The following is a 16,475-nucleotide window of genomic DNA, read 5'->3' as shown; positions in this document are numbered from 1 at the left end:
TGTGGAGCAAAACCCAAGCACTTTCAGCAGTGAGAATTCTCAGTCCATCATGGTTACTGAGGTGGATTTTTTTGTTACACTTAGGAGCTTTCAAAACTGTGTGCTAACTTTGGCTAGCCCAGCCTGGCTTCATCCAGCTGCTACAGGATTTTGGACTAAACAATTTCATCTATTTCTGCAGCTGCAGCATGCACTTTTATCTGGAAGCAAAATGTTTACTTATTTGCCTTTAATTATTTATGGTAATGAAATAGCATCCATATCTCAAAATTTTCCAGAAAAATGAATGCTCTTGTAGTCCAGACCTGTGGCCATGAAAGAAAACACAGTTCCTCAGTGTTGCTTGTAATGTTTATTTGTTTTTAACTTCAAAACACAGGTGATTTTCTCAAAACAAATACAGTAATGGGGGAAATGGAGGTGGGCTCTCTTTGTAACTTTCCCAAGAAATGAATCTGGAAGAGCATATTTTTGCAAAACAGCTACATTTTAGCACACCCAGACAGCAAGATTTCAAAAATTCATAAGTAGCAGAGGTTAGCAAAGAGTGTTGCTGCTTTTTTCTTTTTTTTTCCCCCTTCTTTTTCCCCCGTTTAACTTGCAAATGGCACTAAATGAGCCCACAATTTCCATGACTAACACAGAGACATTTTAAAAGAAGTCTTTGAGTATGCAGTTACTTTTCAAGACAGGATATGTCTTTTTCAAGACAGGATACCTCCTCATTTTGATTCTGTAAAATAAACTTGGTGACATAATTGTAACATCTGATAGTCTGGCAACAGATTTAGGCCTACAGCATAGCTATTTAAATCACTATCCTTAGTTGCTACTTAGTTGGGTTTACCTAAAAGTCACTTTTTACCCATAGGCAGGTAGCTACGCTTTCTTTAGAAGCAGCAGTGAAGTGTTGGATTATACTTTGTAAATAGCTCTGATGCCACACCTCACCAGTCCTCTTAAAACCTAAGTGTCAGTTTTGGTTTCATTGCCTGTACATCTCTTGCTCCGCCTTGATAGAAAGGTAGAAAAATAACCATTTTGGAGACAATCGGTAAAATCAAAGGCCAGCTTTCCTGAATCAGAGTGCTAGAGCCAGGCCCTACTCACCAGGAAGGTCAGGGGAGGTGTAAATAATTCTGCAAACCAATGAGGAAAAGTATGAAGCCGCTGCTCAGACTACAGTGACTAGAAAATACCAGGCTAGCATTTTCAGTATATTACTACTCCTAATCCTTGCATAGACATACAGAGAGTCAGGCACAGGCCATCAGAAGATGACCTATGAAGGTGATCTATGAAGACAGGCTGAGAGCTGGGGCTGTTTAGTCTGGAGAAGGCTTTGGGGAGACCTCACAGCAGCCTTCCAGTACGAAAGGGGATGGAGAAGGACATTTTACAAGTGACAGGACAAGGGGGAAAGACTTTAAACTGAAAGACAGTAGGTTTAGATTAGATATTAGGAAGAAATTCTTTACTGTGAGGGTAATGAGACATTGCAACAGGTTGCCCAGGGAAGATGAGGGTGCTCCACTCATGGAAGCATTCAAGAGCAGGTTGGGTGGGGCTTTGAGCAACCTGGTGTAGTGGAAGGTGTCCTGGTCCATGGCAGAGGGGTTGAAAATAGATGATCTGTAAGGTTCCTTCCAACACAAACTGTTCTCTGATCCTGTGATCAGACACACTCCCATGAAGTCCCTGTGGGGCCTGGGAGCCCTATGGTGGGCACACCTGGGTGCTCTAAAGGGAGAACATGGCTTTTCCCACTACCTTGCAGCCTTTGCAGCAGTAGCAGCTCCACAGAAATCTCAGCAGGGCCCATCTTCTCCTACAGCTGTGAAGCACCACTGAGTTAAAACAATCATCTGTGGCTGTGACTGTTAAAGAGCAAAAGACATATTTGGAAATGTAGTCCAGAACTAATAAAATTTGGATAGCAACGTATTAATTATTTTTGCTAGCTAATGCCTGGTCTCCTGAAGTCAGTCTTTCTTTTCCTACATGACTGTGAAAATGAAGTGTTTCTGGCACTGGGTGTGCTGCCCACACTGTAATGTTCTTTGTAGCATTTTGTATCTACATGGAAGGAAAATATCACTTTACCATCTGATTTGCTTGAGTTGTATAGTCATCAGTGCTACAGCAAGAAACAGATGGAACGGGAATTAGTAAATTACTCAAGCGCTGCTCTGTAGAGCATCTTCCTGAACACAGAGTGCATGTATTAAACAGCCACAAAACTTACAACCTATCACATTCAATATCAGGGTTCTTGGATGGTGTATCGAGAATACCAAAATACACTTCCCTGTTTGCTGGTGGTGGGGTGTTGGTTGGGCTTCCCACCCCGGAATCAGGGCTTGGTGCAGGGTGCATTTCTGCAGCACACTTCTCTTCTTTCTGAGAAGGCTGTGGCTGCTTTGGTTTGAGGTTTTTGAAACGTTTGAGCTTCACAGGATCCTTGACTTCCTTGGCACAATGGAACAAGATAAAAATGTCCCTTCGAAATTTGGAGCTCATTCCAAAGTAGATAACGGGATTGTAGAAGCTAGCAGACTTAGCAAACAAACTGGCAAGGATGCTGGTAAGGTTGGGCACAGGGTGACCGTAGGCAGACCATATAGAGATGACAGCATATGGTGACCATGCAATAATGAAGGCTGTGCAAATGACAATAGAAACCTAAAACACAGAAGAAGAATAGTCTTAAATCTATTCTGGAAGACTACATCAGGAAAGGAAAACACTGGGAATAGTAACCTGAACACTTGGCTGGAAGGGAAAAGTCCAGATTGCCCTGAGGGTATGGTTTACAGGAGAATATGGGAAAGCAAATGGTTTGCTTTGATACAGCCAGGCAGACCTGGCTATATATTGAATTTTGGCATGGTGTGTGGTTGAGAAATGCCTCATCTAACAGAATGAAAATAGCTACATTCCCATATGTTTATAATCATACAGAAGGTTTCAGGTAGACTTAACTAAACAGTGAGTAAATTAAAATCTCCACTCTAACTTCTGAGTATGCTCAGAAGTAATGTAACTTCTGAAAGAAAAAAGCATATGCCAAACCAAATTTTTGGGGTTTGTGCTGTATAACCCACTCCAATTATATTTAGATTATTTTTCACATGTGATGTAGCACCAATATTAACCAATAGATGCAGTAGAAATTTTAAACAAAGCTCATATTCTTCACTGAGTTCAGACTCTCTCACTACAGTTATCAAGAAATTAAATGCAATTGATTGGTTTTGTTCTCTTCTGTTCTAGTTGAGACCAATTTTTGGAAAGACAGATTTCATTGAGATGAATCCTACCCAATATGAAACCCAGACTCACCCTGGTGACGTCCCGCTCTATTCTCCTCTGTCTGTCTGTGGGATCACCCAGTCCTGTCAATGCATGGCTTAGTTTGACAGTATTGATAATCGACACATATGAGAAGACCATGACTGTGACAGGTAGGAAAAAACAGCAGATAAAAATGGAGATGATGTAGGACTTGTAGATTGTAGAGAAGTTGGCTTTTGCCCAGTCTATCTCACATGTGCCATACATGCGATCTGGAAAGCAAGGATATGTTGGTCAGCGTTTTTATAATATTTATCTACTTTTGAGCAATTAATTTATTAGTTAAAATGCTGTATTTTTCTTCTGTTGAGCACTACAGAATGGATTTATCTTCCTGATTTAATGAGACATGACATTACTTCCTACATAAATAATTTTTCAAGACCAGCTAGACTGTAACAAATTTTAATGTGTATTATCATTCTGTCGAGTTTCTATTGCCAGTGTAAACCCATAATGCACAAACTGTTGTTTCAGGATAGGAAATTGTGACACTTTATTTAAAAAAAAAGGTTTTATATCCTTGAGTGATACGTACTCTTATTTGTCATAGCACTCTATGTAGTAACTTCGTAAGAGGGGCACTGTAACAGTGTAACAAGGAATTCCATAGACCGTATGCCAAATGAAAAAAGTCACTACTTACATAACGAAGTAGAAAATGAAAATATTGAGGCTCCTTGAGACAATGGAACTTCTACTGCAGAGAAGTACTACTGAGAGCCATGAGACCAAATTGATACAGCTAATGATAAAGATTACGAGACAATAAAACATATAAATACTTTGAAAGATATGAGACCTTTCGATAAATGGGAAACACACAGTCCTGCAACACAGAGATGCAGTCAGGCAGATTGCAGGGTCTACCTCAAGTGAGACAACAGCTGATCAGGTACTTAAGGAAAAGGCAGTGGGAATAACATGTGGGAATAGGCAGTGGGAATAACTGGCTCAAACACTTCTATATATAACAGTTGACTTCTTTAGATCCCCTGATGTGTTTGTAAAGATGTCCTGATAGAAAAACTTGAGTTCTATAACATTAGAGGGTGTTCTATAACATTAGAGGGTTTTCTATAGATCGTGAATTGTGTATTTTCCTTTTTAAGTGGAAAAAGCTGGGGTTTTTTTCTAACAGCTATGGCAACAAATTGACTTACAAATAAATGAAGCATGAATCAAAATTATGTAAGTCAAGTATTTACAGGTCCCAGAGATATGTTACAGGTGAAGACTACATGATTTAGCAGCAGATCTCTCCCTAACATCCAGGAGTAGTTTTGAAGAAAAAAAATTCCCTTAATTCCTCACAGGTGATAGGAGATTTAAACAGGAGGAATTAAATGAGCAAAATCTTAAAATCTCTTTTATGATTCTCATCAAAAAGAGTTTGGCATTTTATCACCAAAAGCTCTAGGTTTTCCTGTCTGAATTTGTTCTGTAATAGAAATAGATTTTTCTCTCCTTTGCCTTTTTCATCAGTAGACCTCAAGATTCAAAAATATAACCATAAAATCTGGCTTAATTCTGGATTTCTGCTTTTTGGAACTTTTGCCTGAAAAATGAAACCAGCCTCCAGATGACAGGAAAAGAAAATCCTGCAGATTTTCCACAAGTCAGAATTCAGAGCTATGTTTTCCCCCTCTGGAGGGACAAAAACAAGTGGCTTTCCCAAAAATCAGTGGGGTCCTGGGGTCCCCTGAAGATATTGTGTAGAAGTGAAAGGTCCAAGGCAGCCAGCTGTAATGTGCTGTGGTCTGCTGGTGCCTGCTTCTGGACTTGCCACTGCTGGGCTCCCACATCTCCATGGGTGCCCTCACTGGAGGTGTGTTTAGAGAGAGATAGCCCAGGAACCTGAAACTGCTGTGAGTCTCAGTAGGGGAAAGCACTCCTAGAAGTAGTCTTGAAAACCACTGTCAATTCAAAGTACAAACAAGGTCTACAGGGGCACTTGAATGTCCTGACAAAGCAGTGTTGCCCAAAAAGTCCGTGGCTCCAGTTTAAGGCCAAAAGCAGACATCAGAAGTCCCTCTATAAATGAGGAGCTGGTAGATTAGTGTAAAAAGAATACAGATCACCAGAAGATACACAGAAAATTACCAGTCCAAACCACCCAAGTTTATGACAGGTCCAGAGTGCAAAAATATGACATAAAATTCAAACAGTCTAATAAACAGCTGGAATTTGTCTCAAACCAAAGGTCCATTGAGCTTAATATCTTGGGTGTATTTTGGTTTGTGAAGGATAGAACACTTAACCAACCATAGGAATGGCTGCTTTTCTCACACCCACACTTCAAGGGTCCAGAGATACCTCAAAGTTACGTACTTAGTAAATAAGAAAATAAATGCACATAGCTGCTTCAGTAAGCCTCCATAGATTTCATGGCTTGTCAAAGAATGCAGAGGCTTACGGGATCCAGACAGGTAACTGCTGGACAATGTCAGTCACATGATTTCAATTGTTGAGACTTCTGTATCATTACCATTTGTTCCTAGATACTGGTTTTGTTGAATTCCTAAAGGCTTGAATTGAGGCAATTTCTCCATCTTTCCCCCATGAAGAAATTTTCTGGTCTGGAAATATCCCTTAGCCCTTGAATTCCTTCAGTGTTCACTATATTAATTTTTTCCTATTTTAAATCCCCCCCCCTTTTTTGATATGGCTTTATCTTGCGCCCTGATTCTTTCTTGGACTGACAAACTTTCCAACATCTTTTAGTTCCTTTGCTATGTAAGTTTTCATATTTCCAACAAATTGTTTTGTCAAATCTTTCTGGCTCATCTTATTATAGTTTCAAGTTTAACTTGCTGGAACTTGTGTTCTTTTCTAGTTTCCTAAACTTGACAGTTTTTGAAAGATGTCTTTTGATAGTGTTCTTTATCTCACTGCTTAACCATGCCAAGTATTTTTGGCCTCTCTTTTTTCATAGGCAATATGCACTTGGTCCAAGCCTTTCCTGTGAAATCTTCAAAAAAATCTCTTTATAGCTGATACCAAAGCAGGCAAAACTCTGCGCCTACGTCACGCACGATGAATGATTTTCTCAGCTCCACGGTCTGATTTATCACAAACAGCAAGAAAGAAAGGTAAGTATCTTTGTCAAGGGGAGAGGTGCCAGGTAAGTACAACTGAAAGATACCTGTTACCTGTATAACTGCCCCAGCCAAGTAATGGAGCTGCAGACCAGAAGAAAGCTGCTACCCAAATGAGAACCAGAGCGACCGACATGCTGCTGTTGCTGATGCAGTGACCTGCAATGGCATGCTTGTGTCAGAAAATAGTATTGGAAAGGCAAACATATCTCTGAAACCTAAATGGACTCCTATACTACCAGCTAATAAGCAAAACACAGCTATTAAAAAATATTAACATAGAAAAATGCATATTCATAAGAAAAGTTTGATTTTGAAAGCATCTGTCAGGCTTATGTTACCACTGAAGAGTGGAAATGAATGTTTTTTAAGCAGGAGACAATGAGTTTGTTGAGCACTGTGGAATTAGTAAATTCTAGACTTACACTTTGCAATTTTGTAAAATGCAGGAAACAGTTATGTTTTACATAGAAATAAACAAGATAAATCTAAATTCAGGGAACTTTCTTACTCGCTTCAAGGTTTTTCCCTGTTAAAAGGGAGAAACTAGCCCAGACTGTATTAACCATTCGATACAAAAGATTCAATCTGTCCTGCTGTTGCCATTCACTGTGGTTATTTCTTCATTTATGTAGGAAATATTCATGCAGTCACCAATTTCTGTTCCTCAACATTTCTGTAATGTTATACTGGGTACTTGCTCAGATTTACTTGAGATACAAACATAAATTATGCACACGATCAGATGGAAATGTGGTAGAGCTTCACAAAAGAGAAATGTGGGTTTTAAATATGACTTCTTAACATGCAATGAATAGAAGATGTAGGATTATATCACAACCAAATTCTATCAGCTCCAGCAGCATTTTGTGCTGAAAGCTGACTTCAACAAGTCTATCATTACAACAAACTGCAGAAGAACTTTCTGCGGAAAAAGTACCTCCATGCAGAAGTTCTTTTCACAGCAATTACTCCTTGTGCTAGTAAAGAGAAAAACTCATCTGATGCATCCTGTATACTTACACATACTTTCCCTGCAGACATTGAGAGGTTCCTGCCTGAAAGACAGTGCAAGCCACTTGTAATAAAGGCATGAAAATCAATCATACATTGTCCAAAGATTGGTGAAAAGAAGCCTAGGGATAACTTATGGTAGGTGTAGGTATAAAGAAGAGAGATTACATAAGACTCTCAGTGGAAGTCAAAATTTTGAGCAGGCAGGAGGCTCAGGATAAATGGTGAGGAAGTTTCTACTGATCCAGTGAAAGAGAGTGCCTGGGATGAGCGTGGTGATATATATGGACTGGTGAGGGCTTCAAAGGGCAGGAAATGTTTAAAGGATTTCAGATCAGGTTTGTGGGACAGTGGCACAATCATATGTCTTCACAGAGGCATAACCAAAGGCTAACAAAAAACAAAGTTCAAAAATACAGAGTGGTGAATAAAATGTTTGTAGCACCCGAGAGAGTAATGAACTGCGGTTGTTTGAGATATTAACGCTACAGATCAACAGGGCACTAGAGAAGGAAGAAGTGTGGGTATGAAGCTGTGGCAATGATGCTTTGCAGATCTGGGAGACAGGTAGGAGACAGGAACTGTGCAGACAGAGTTGGGTCATAGTCAGTTCTGGGGATGGTAGGAGTAATTTTCATCTGACATGGCGTGAAAATGTCCAAGGGGAGTCTGGAGATGCACGTGGGGATGGCAGTGCTGCAAAAGCTGGAGGAAAGACCTGCAGACTGAATGTTCCCAGTGCCATCTAAAGGCATCATGATGCCTGCTGTGCATAAACCCTGGCAAAACACCCTGAAGAATGAAAATGTTTGTATGTACGGCAGCTTTCTGAATGAAGGATCTGATCCCTGACCGGAAACTTCCCAAACATCATCTCATAGAAGATCAAATCTATTTCTGTGAGATACAGACAACGATGTATCACTTAGGAGCAATTTAAGTCACACTTTGAGGAATACAGAGGGTCAGGAGGACCTGTGGTATCTTTGGCACAAGGATGAATTTACTCATGATGGCCCAAGTGTACTTGTAATAATTTGGCTCTTGCTGGAGTTTACCCTGAAGGATTCTATGAAAACATGTTCGTAATGTAAATGACAATATTATGTCCTGGTTTCCAATAAATTTAATTTATATTTAATATAGTCTGAGTGACTGACAATAGTAACTCTGAGAGAAATACAGATTGGCACCAGGTTCAGTGAAGGCAGAACTGGACGTGCCTTTATTCCTTACCTCTCTCAGGATGGCAGCCCTTGATATAGCGTGTCACACTAATCACTGTAAGGGTATTAATGCTAGCCAGGCCAAAGAGAAGTGTCAGGAAGCCATCAACCTGAAAAACAAAGCAGTACAGAATGTTCTTTTACTGTAGAGAATTGAGGGGGAAAAGAACCACAGGAATTTCTCCTGTCATTTTCATGTTAATGAACTCAAAAGTTTTTCCAGAAACCCAACTAGCAGGGAAATACAAAATGTCAGGTGCAGTTATCTTCTATAGGATCAGTGAGCAAGTAAATGTTCAAAAATTATGTAAGTGCTCCATCATGTACATACAATAAGCAAGCAAGCACACCCTTACATCTGTGCTTCCCTTAAATGTCTTGCTAAATGAAGGAGAAAAACTTTGAACTGGAAAGAAGAAAAGCCCTGACCAGGCAAAAATGCCCTGGATGCAGCTGCCCTGCTTATACAGAACAAACATGTAAACTGATCCTAAGAAATTTAGGCCAAAGAGGGAAGAATGTAGGAGGTGATGGGCTTGGCTGAGTGAGAAAATTTGGGTTTTTTCAAAAAAGACCCCCAAACCTAATTACATCCAGTAGATTGAGTCTCAATGTCTGGTGCTACTGGTTGCCTGCTATTTCTGAAGCCCTGATCCTCATCCCCTTGCTGTGACACAGGCAGAACTGTGCAGCTCTGTGGCTCCCGCTGACATCAGTGCTTCAGCCACATCCCAGGATGGCCACAACTCTGTGAGCTCCACGTCCGGGTGTAACCAGGAAGTTCTGTTGACTGTAGTGGACATGGATGCAGCCATCTTCTAGGGAGCACTGTATGGCTGGGAAATTATCCAGGGCAACACACTGATGGCAGTCTTTATGTTTGGAATCTTGCACTGATATATTAAACTGTCCAGAGCAAAGGAGCTCTTGGAGGTCACAGTTTTACATCTAGAGAAGCAAGAATATTAAGCAAGTGTCTCTGGACCGTAACCTGGCATTAAAATAGTGACATTATCGGCAGAAAGGCACACAATTATTCTACAGTAACAAACTCTGTCTTTGTATGAACAGGGACAACTCCTGTGGAATTCAATTTATCCCAGCACTGAATCTGGGGCTTTAATCCAGGCTTAAAGCTAAGACCCTGGGAGATTGTATAAATTAAATCGGGTAAAGGGTTAGAAAAAGGACTGCTTCATCACTTCTTTCACTGGTGTTTTTTCTTATTACCAGTGCCCTCATATTGATTCTAAAGACTCTTTATGGCCAACTTTTACAGACCCACCACATTTTAAATGCATACAAGGCTTGCTACTACAACAATCTACACCCACCTGTGCTCCGATTACAATCAGCTCATGCTTGGTGTATAAATGCAACCTTGTTTAGAACAGACTTTCTTGGATGTCTCAGCTACTTGGTAGAAGCTGCACTCAGCTGAATTTGGCCTGCTGTGTGCTGTGGAGGCTGGTGAAATACCTGGATATGTAAATGTGCTCTGTGTCTCATTAGTCTTACTGGTGCAAACAGCTGCCGCTTCTCCATTTGCTCTGCCAATGCTTCGTAGATGCGGAAAGTATAATGGCCATAATCTTAAGGAATTGCATTAGTTATTAGATTAGAAAGGAAGCAGTACTTCAACAAGAATGCAAATAAACACTTTGAAATTAAGTCTAAAGAGCCATGAGATTGAATGCTAAAAGAGCAGAACAGGCTTCTCACTGTGTATTACAGGCCTGTGTTGAAAGCAGGGGAGTTTTTCTGAAATAGATCTGTGTTTGTTTTATCACTGGCAGATGTGACTGTCACTTTTCTCCCACTAAAGAGAGACAATTATATCAAGTGATTGGTCCAAACAGCCTCTGAGCACACCTACGAGGGACAAAGGTGGGTCTAAAAATACACTCTTGTCCTTTATCATTTAAGATGAAGCCGTGACCATAAGAAAGAAAAGCCTAAATGTTTTCTTTGGAGTGGGGCCTTGCTAACAAAATGCAGATTTATCTAAATCAACATAGTTCATAGGATTGAGCCATTGCCAGCACCACATCTTGTTTTCATACTACTTCATAACATCATTTCAACAGATCTTCCGCAGGTGTGGGAGCTACCACCAGAGATGTTACCAGGGCCAAATGGTTTGTGAGTGGCTAAGTGGCAGCAGCCTCCCAGGGCAGCTATCATTGCCCCCATGCTGGCCACAGGCTTGGTGGTTTGGGAACAGGTGACAGCGGGAAATGTCATGAAGTAGAGGGAGCCCTGGGGATGACAAGAGCTCGGATGAAGTGAATAAAGGAGGTAAATGGTGGCTCTCAGGCAGAACAGCCCTTACAGGAGCCACAGCACCTGGAACATTAAACCACGAGAGACCATCCAACAGGCTGCTTTGGGAGCATGATGCTCAGATCACTCTTGACCCAAATGTTTATTGGCAACAAGTGGCTTTTGAGGCCTGCTATGCATAAACCATTTCCCAGCAACTTTGACAATGCTGTAACACTTTTATACGGGTGTCATTTAGCCATATGTCTTCAGAAGAAAACAAGGGATCTTCCTCTCGATGTAGCCAAATTACTTCAAGCTTACACCTACTGGATTTGGAAGAAAGATCTGTGCTACTTTTTCTGCTCTTGAACAGACAGCCCTGACTGTTGGTAACAAGGCAACTGCTTGGCACCCAAAGTAGGTAACAACAGGAAAACTGCTTTAACATAGTCCCAATTTCTATAGACAGAGATTAATATCTGCAGGTTACAAAAATATGTGATAATTTCAGTTTTCTGCATTTTTTAAGATGTATGGAATGAGGAAGGAAATACTAGAATAGTAAATAACATTTAATTACTTTGGAAGATTGATGCTCTTCCCCTTCCACAATTCTGGTTTTCCTTTTTTTCTACCCCCCAGCTAACTCCTTCCTTCCACAGTCATAATATTTCCTCCATTTTTGTGTAATGCAATTTTGTCCTTCCTATTATTAATTATGATCAAATAGCAGCAGTGTTAACAGGCAAAAACGAATTCTGATATAAACACAAAGTTGATTGCTTGGTAATTTGAATACACCAGCTTTCCCTTTTACCCATTAAGAAGCAGGAATGGATTAGCAATTTTAAAAGCTTTTCTCCCAGTGCTCTACCAGCATTACTCCCTTGGCTATATAGATACTCATGGAAGGTGCTCATTATCTTTATGCTTCCTGGAAGGTAAGAGACAACTGAAGAAAAAATTGTGGGTTTTTTCTGCTTTGTACTTGTGCCTGACTTTAAATCTCACTAATGCTCTCGGTGCACTACTTACAACCCACAATACATAGAGCATGCAAATTCATTTGCTTTGACACAGGGAGAGTTTGGAATTCCCAGAGCACTATGAAATTTTTAGCTGTGAGCTTGGGTGTGCCCCACTTTTACTACCTTTAATACTTATGAATCCCTACTGATTCATAAGGGTTGTCTTCATTTAAAGCAGAGTAAAATATAACCTATTGTTCTTATTATTGGATTAATCAAGGCTTAATTGCACAAAAGCAGATTGGCAAAATAGCTATTACTTTTCACTTTAGGCCAAAATATTGGTCTCACCAGCCACAAAGGCTGTCTCACTCCCTCCTCTGGCCTACTGGTAAATCTGCTGCAATTTCCCAAAGTCCATTTGTTTCCTTTCAGAACCACAGCATCCTGTATTTTTCTTCTATTGAAAATGAGATAATGAATATGTAAAAAGGATAAACTTCAAACAGGGGTTATTTGCCCACAGCATAGACTTAAAGTCGCCACAATAAGGTCTCTCAGAATTACTATATTTTTTTAATACAGATCAGATTCTTCTGAGATCATAGTGTAAATACATAATGGCAATAAACCTCCTTCAACATCAAGAAATGAAAAAGCATTTAAATCAATCTTCAAGAAACACATTCGTAAAAGCAATTGCAGATATCTTTGAATAGATATTTTAAAATTTAAAAACTTCATTTTAAATGTAACAATTTCTTAAAGTTTGAAGTAAATGCAAAAATATTCCGCTTGAGTCTGATGACATCACAATTCTCCCATCCCTCAAATATACTATGATGCGTCAACTGGACTACAGTAAATCTTTAATCATAGAGGTTCTAGAAGAGCTACCAGGGTTCATAATCAAAACTTGTCTTCACAGAAGACTAATTAAAACTCACAATGCATAGTGTTCCTAAAGCACTCAGGTGGTTTCTTTAAGATTTCCTACAATATAGGAGGTGAAAGAGACTTATCATTTGCTACAGTTCCCGCAACATCTTTTGCTCATGAGACATTGTTCTGCTATGGCTGCATTCTGCCTTTTAAAATGCCTTAGTAGGCTTCAAGGGTAGCTGCTCTTAGAGGTGATGGCATTAACCCAAGCCATTAGAGGCCTCTGACACAAATGCCACTCCATGTATCAGTAAACAATGAGAATTGATACACTACAGGATTAGGGAGTTTAAACCGTTAAGTGAGACCATCAGATACTCAGTATTTTGCACTCAGAAAGTGATTCAATCTTTCTGTGGATGGCATATATTCTAAAGATAGAAAAATATGAATGCAGTATTTAGACTATACTATTATGTGTCCAGATATGAAATTATACTAATTATACTATATAGTCAATGTATGTTCAGTGCCACTATTAATATATGCAGGTCAAGTTTTGCCTTTAGTAATACTGCGGAACCCAGTTTTATATACCAGGTTAATCAAGTGAGGTTCAAGGCATACTTACTTTGGGCTGACCTTTAGCTACTTTACTTGCAGCCTCTGAGGCCACAATTTCTACTCCTAGTCATACATGCCCCTATCAGTGAGCACAGCTTTGAAATCAACAACCCCACCGAGGGCATGGCATTTAACAAACAGGTAGAAACTGCTTGCAGAATTTCCTTACACAGCCTCATCAGATTATAATCTTACTTCAAATACGCCATCTCCAAATGCTTGGAAACACCTGCTTTCTAGCTCTGGATAGATGCCATGGAATCATGGCAGGTTTTATGCCTCTCATGTCCTCCCACAAAGAATAAACAGGGAGCATGTAGTTCATACTACCAGATGATCCAGACACAATGGAAAGATTCCCATCTTCAGGTTAAATGCTGAATTGCCATTGTCTTTTTGTGAATTAGTGTAGAGGGAAATTAAGAAGCACCAGATAGGAAAATCTAGCATTGCCCTTTGGAAACACCTGTGCTACACTATGTAGAATTCTTTTCAGTGTGCCTGAGCCAAAACTCCTCTCCACTTTAGTGATGATAATTCAGATAATTCTACCTGTTTAGTGTTAGCATCACCATTAATACCAACAAACAAATACACAGATAAAAGAATCGTCACCTGTCTTGTCTTTACATTACCATAGAAGGCAAGGCTTGGCTTTGTGGCCTGTGGAAAACTGAGATCCATGAACATCAGATTAAAATCACGCTTTTGTTTTTAATGTATTTTCTTTGACATTTCAGAATATCATGCTAAATGTTTCTCTAGTCTTACACACCTCAAGGGAATCAGAAGTCCCACTGTTCATGGACTTTGCCAGGACATCTCAGAGACTACAAGTGACCCTTCACATTGTCCAGTCATCTGTGCTGCTTCCCAACAAGAAGGAATTTGTTTACGTAGCCACCCTCAGGTTAATACAAGGCCATCATCACTGCTGGCTTAATGCCTGCAGTTGAGCTTGTTCTTCTGCTCATGAAGCTCCTAGGCAAAAGGCAGGACAGGTTAGTGATGGTACCAGCTTGGCCTTAAGTGGCCAAGACAGGAACATGCTACTTTCCTGAAAACCTGAAAAAGCTGCATGGCTACTAGCAGACCTCTTAAGTTAATACTCTTGCCCCCTATGGATCCTGTACCAAAATAACAGGAGTCACAAGCATTTCCAAGGAGTCCTAGTAGACCAGGGAGAGCATGGAAGGCAATATAAAAGATACAGTTTATTCTTGGCCTTAAAGGGCGATCTGGAAACCCACCAGATGCAATATCATCCCTTCCTGCAAGGACAGTGGTGTGGAAATTCTGTATGTCATGTCATATACAGCCCACTGCAAGCAGCAGTCATCTTGTCATTGATTCACTTAGCACAGGACCAAGGTCAGGACCTGATTTGCTTCCTATGTACTACGTGTACTCACATAATGGAATATATTTTTGTGATAGAGAAGATGAGTAAATGTGAGGTAGAACTATATAGGATATTTACAAATTTTATCAGAGTGGTATTTTAATTTTAGATGAAATTTTGCCTAAAAGCCAGTGAGAGGGTGTGGCATACAGAGAGGAGTCAGAAGAATATGAATTGTTCAGCCCCATGGTGAGAAGATCTTGAATGATGAAGGAGTGATAGACAGCATTTTTTGAAAGAAGACATTTAATATCTTAGACATCAGCACAGAAGGATGTGGAAGGCAACTGTTTTCCACATAGAAAAATAAGAAGCCTTCTGGGTGGAAAAGCAAGTGCAGGAATCAAAGCTTAGGCTTTGTAAATTCCTGGCTCTGTAGGAGCACTCTCAGGCAACGAATGCCCATTCCAGGCAGCAGTGTGTGGTTTGACACAGAACTTGGGTGTCACAGCAGAGGCTATGTCAAACTTGTTAAACAAGGAAACAGATAGTTTGGGCATGATTTTTCACTACCAAATATATAACTTACCTAATTAGTCACAATTGACTGCAGAAATAATAATTTAGAGGAAAATGAAGGAGAATTCATGACTAATGAAAACTGGCGGAACTTCCCTGAAGTCACATTAGTTACACTGAAATGATCTTCTATGTTGCTAATGATTCTGTTTGTGCAGTCTTTCCCCCCTTCCTTGCAGATGAAGCATTTTTCTCATTAAAATTCAGCTCACAGATGTCTACATGAGTTGCCTTTACCTCTTTGACTGCAATGTGTACACTCTTTAGATTATACGAAGGCAGACCAGAAATAAAGAAATAGGGAAGACTAGTACCTCTGCAACTTTATATTTCAGTATCCAAATCTCATGTAGGCAAGGAAACAAGAAGGAGGATACATTCTAGTGTTCATAATTGAGATATAAATTTGTTTCAGAAAAGGTAAAGGAAAAAAGTGAATGGATGATGGAGCAAGGTGAATGGGTGATTAAGCTGGAACAAGTATGAGAAACAATGCATAGACATTTGGCAGTAGTGGCTGGCATTTTCCTCAGTAATCTCCCCAGCAGCAGTACAGGGAAGGCAGTAAAATGAAAACTTATAAGGTTTAATTTTGGTCCTTCCCATCTGACATTGCTTTTATTACCAGTCACATGGACTGTGGAGCTACCATTGGTCACTTGTCTCCCCAGAATGTGAGGGAGTACCATTCCACATATAGTAATGTGTAAACACTTTCTTGGTATTTATAAAATACATAAAATCACTAACTGAGTCAAGAGAGTCAACAGTCTAGCTAAATAAAGAATTGGTTGGTTTTATGTTTATGTCCACATTAAATGAACAGAAATTAATGGGCTCCAAATTTAATCTGTTTATAAGAACATAAATGCCTTTAGGGCTTTTGATTTATCAGACAATTTACAGAAGATTTTGTTAAAAGAAGAAAGTATTAATCCTCTATTTTGTGCTCAGACAAGATTTAGCAATATTTTACAATCTGTGTATAGAAAAAGAGATAAATGCATGTTCTGAGAAAGCAAATGCCATTAATTGTTGGGGAAGATGAAACAGGAAAGCCTTATAAATATGATTGCCTGACAAAAGATTTTGGGAATATGAAAACTACAGGCAACATCGAAAT

At 39.7% G+C, this 16,475-nt stretch overlaps 1 protein-coding gene across 1 annotated transcript in view; it reads right to left on the bottom strand.

Moving 5' to 3' along the window:
- Window positions 1-333: 333 nt before the first annotated feature.
- LOC104684383 (opsin-5-like) overlaps window positions 334-16,475 on the bottom strand; it is a 32,150-nt gene continuing 16,008 nt past the window's right edge. Inside the window, exons 3-6 of the mRNA XM_010391729.4 lie at window positions 8,703-8,802; window positions 6,507-6,611; window positions 3,343-3,566; window positions 334-2,682 (exon numbers count right to left, since the gene is read on the bottom strand). Of these exons, the coding sequence (XP_010390031.1) occupies window positions 2,242-2,682; window positions 3,343-3,566; window positions 6,507-6,611; window positions 8,703-8,802 (870 nt within the window). The 3' untranslated portion in view covers window positions 334-2,241. The remainder of the gene's footprint in view (window positions 2,683-3,342; window positions 3,567-6,506; window positions 6,612-8,702; window positions 8,803-16,475) is intronic.

Source organism: Corvus cornix, chromosome 3, assembly GCF_000738735.6.
Source record: "Corvus cornix cornix isolate S_Up_H32 chromosome 3, ASM73873v5, whole genome shotgun sequence".
NCBI classification, from domain to species: Eukaryota; Metazoa; Chordata; class Aves; order Passeriformes; family Corvidae; genus Corvus; species Corvus cornix.
This window is presented reverse-complemented; position numbering and strand designations above follow the sequence as displayed.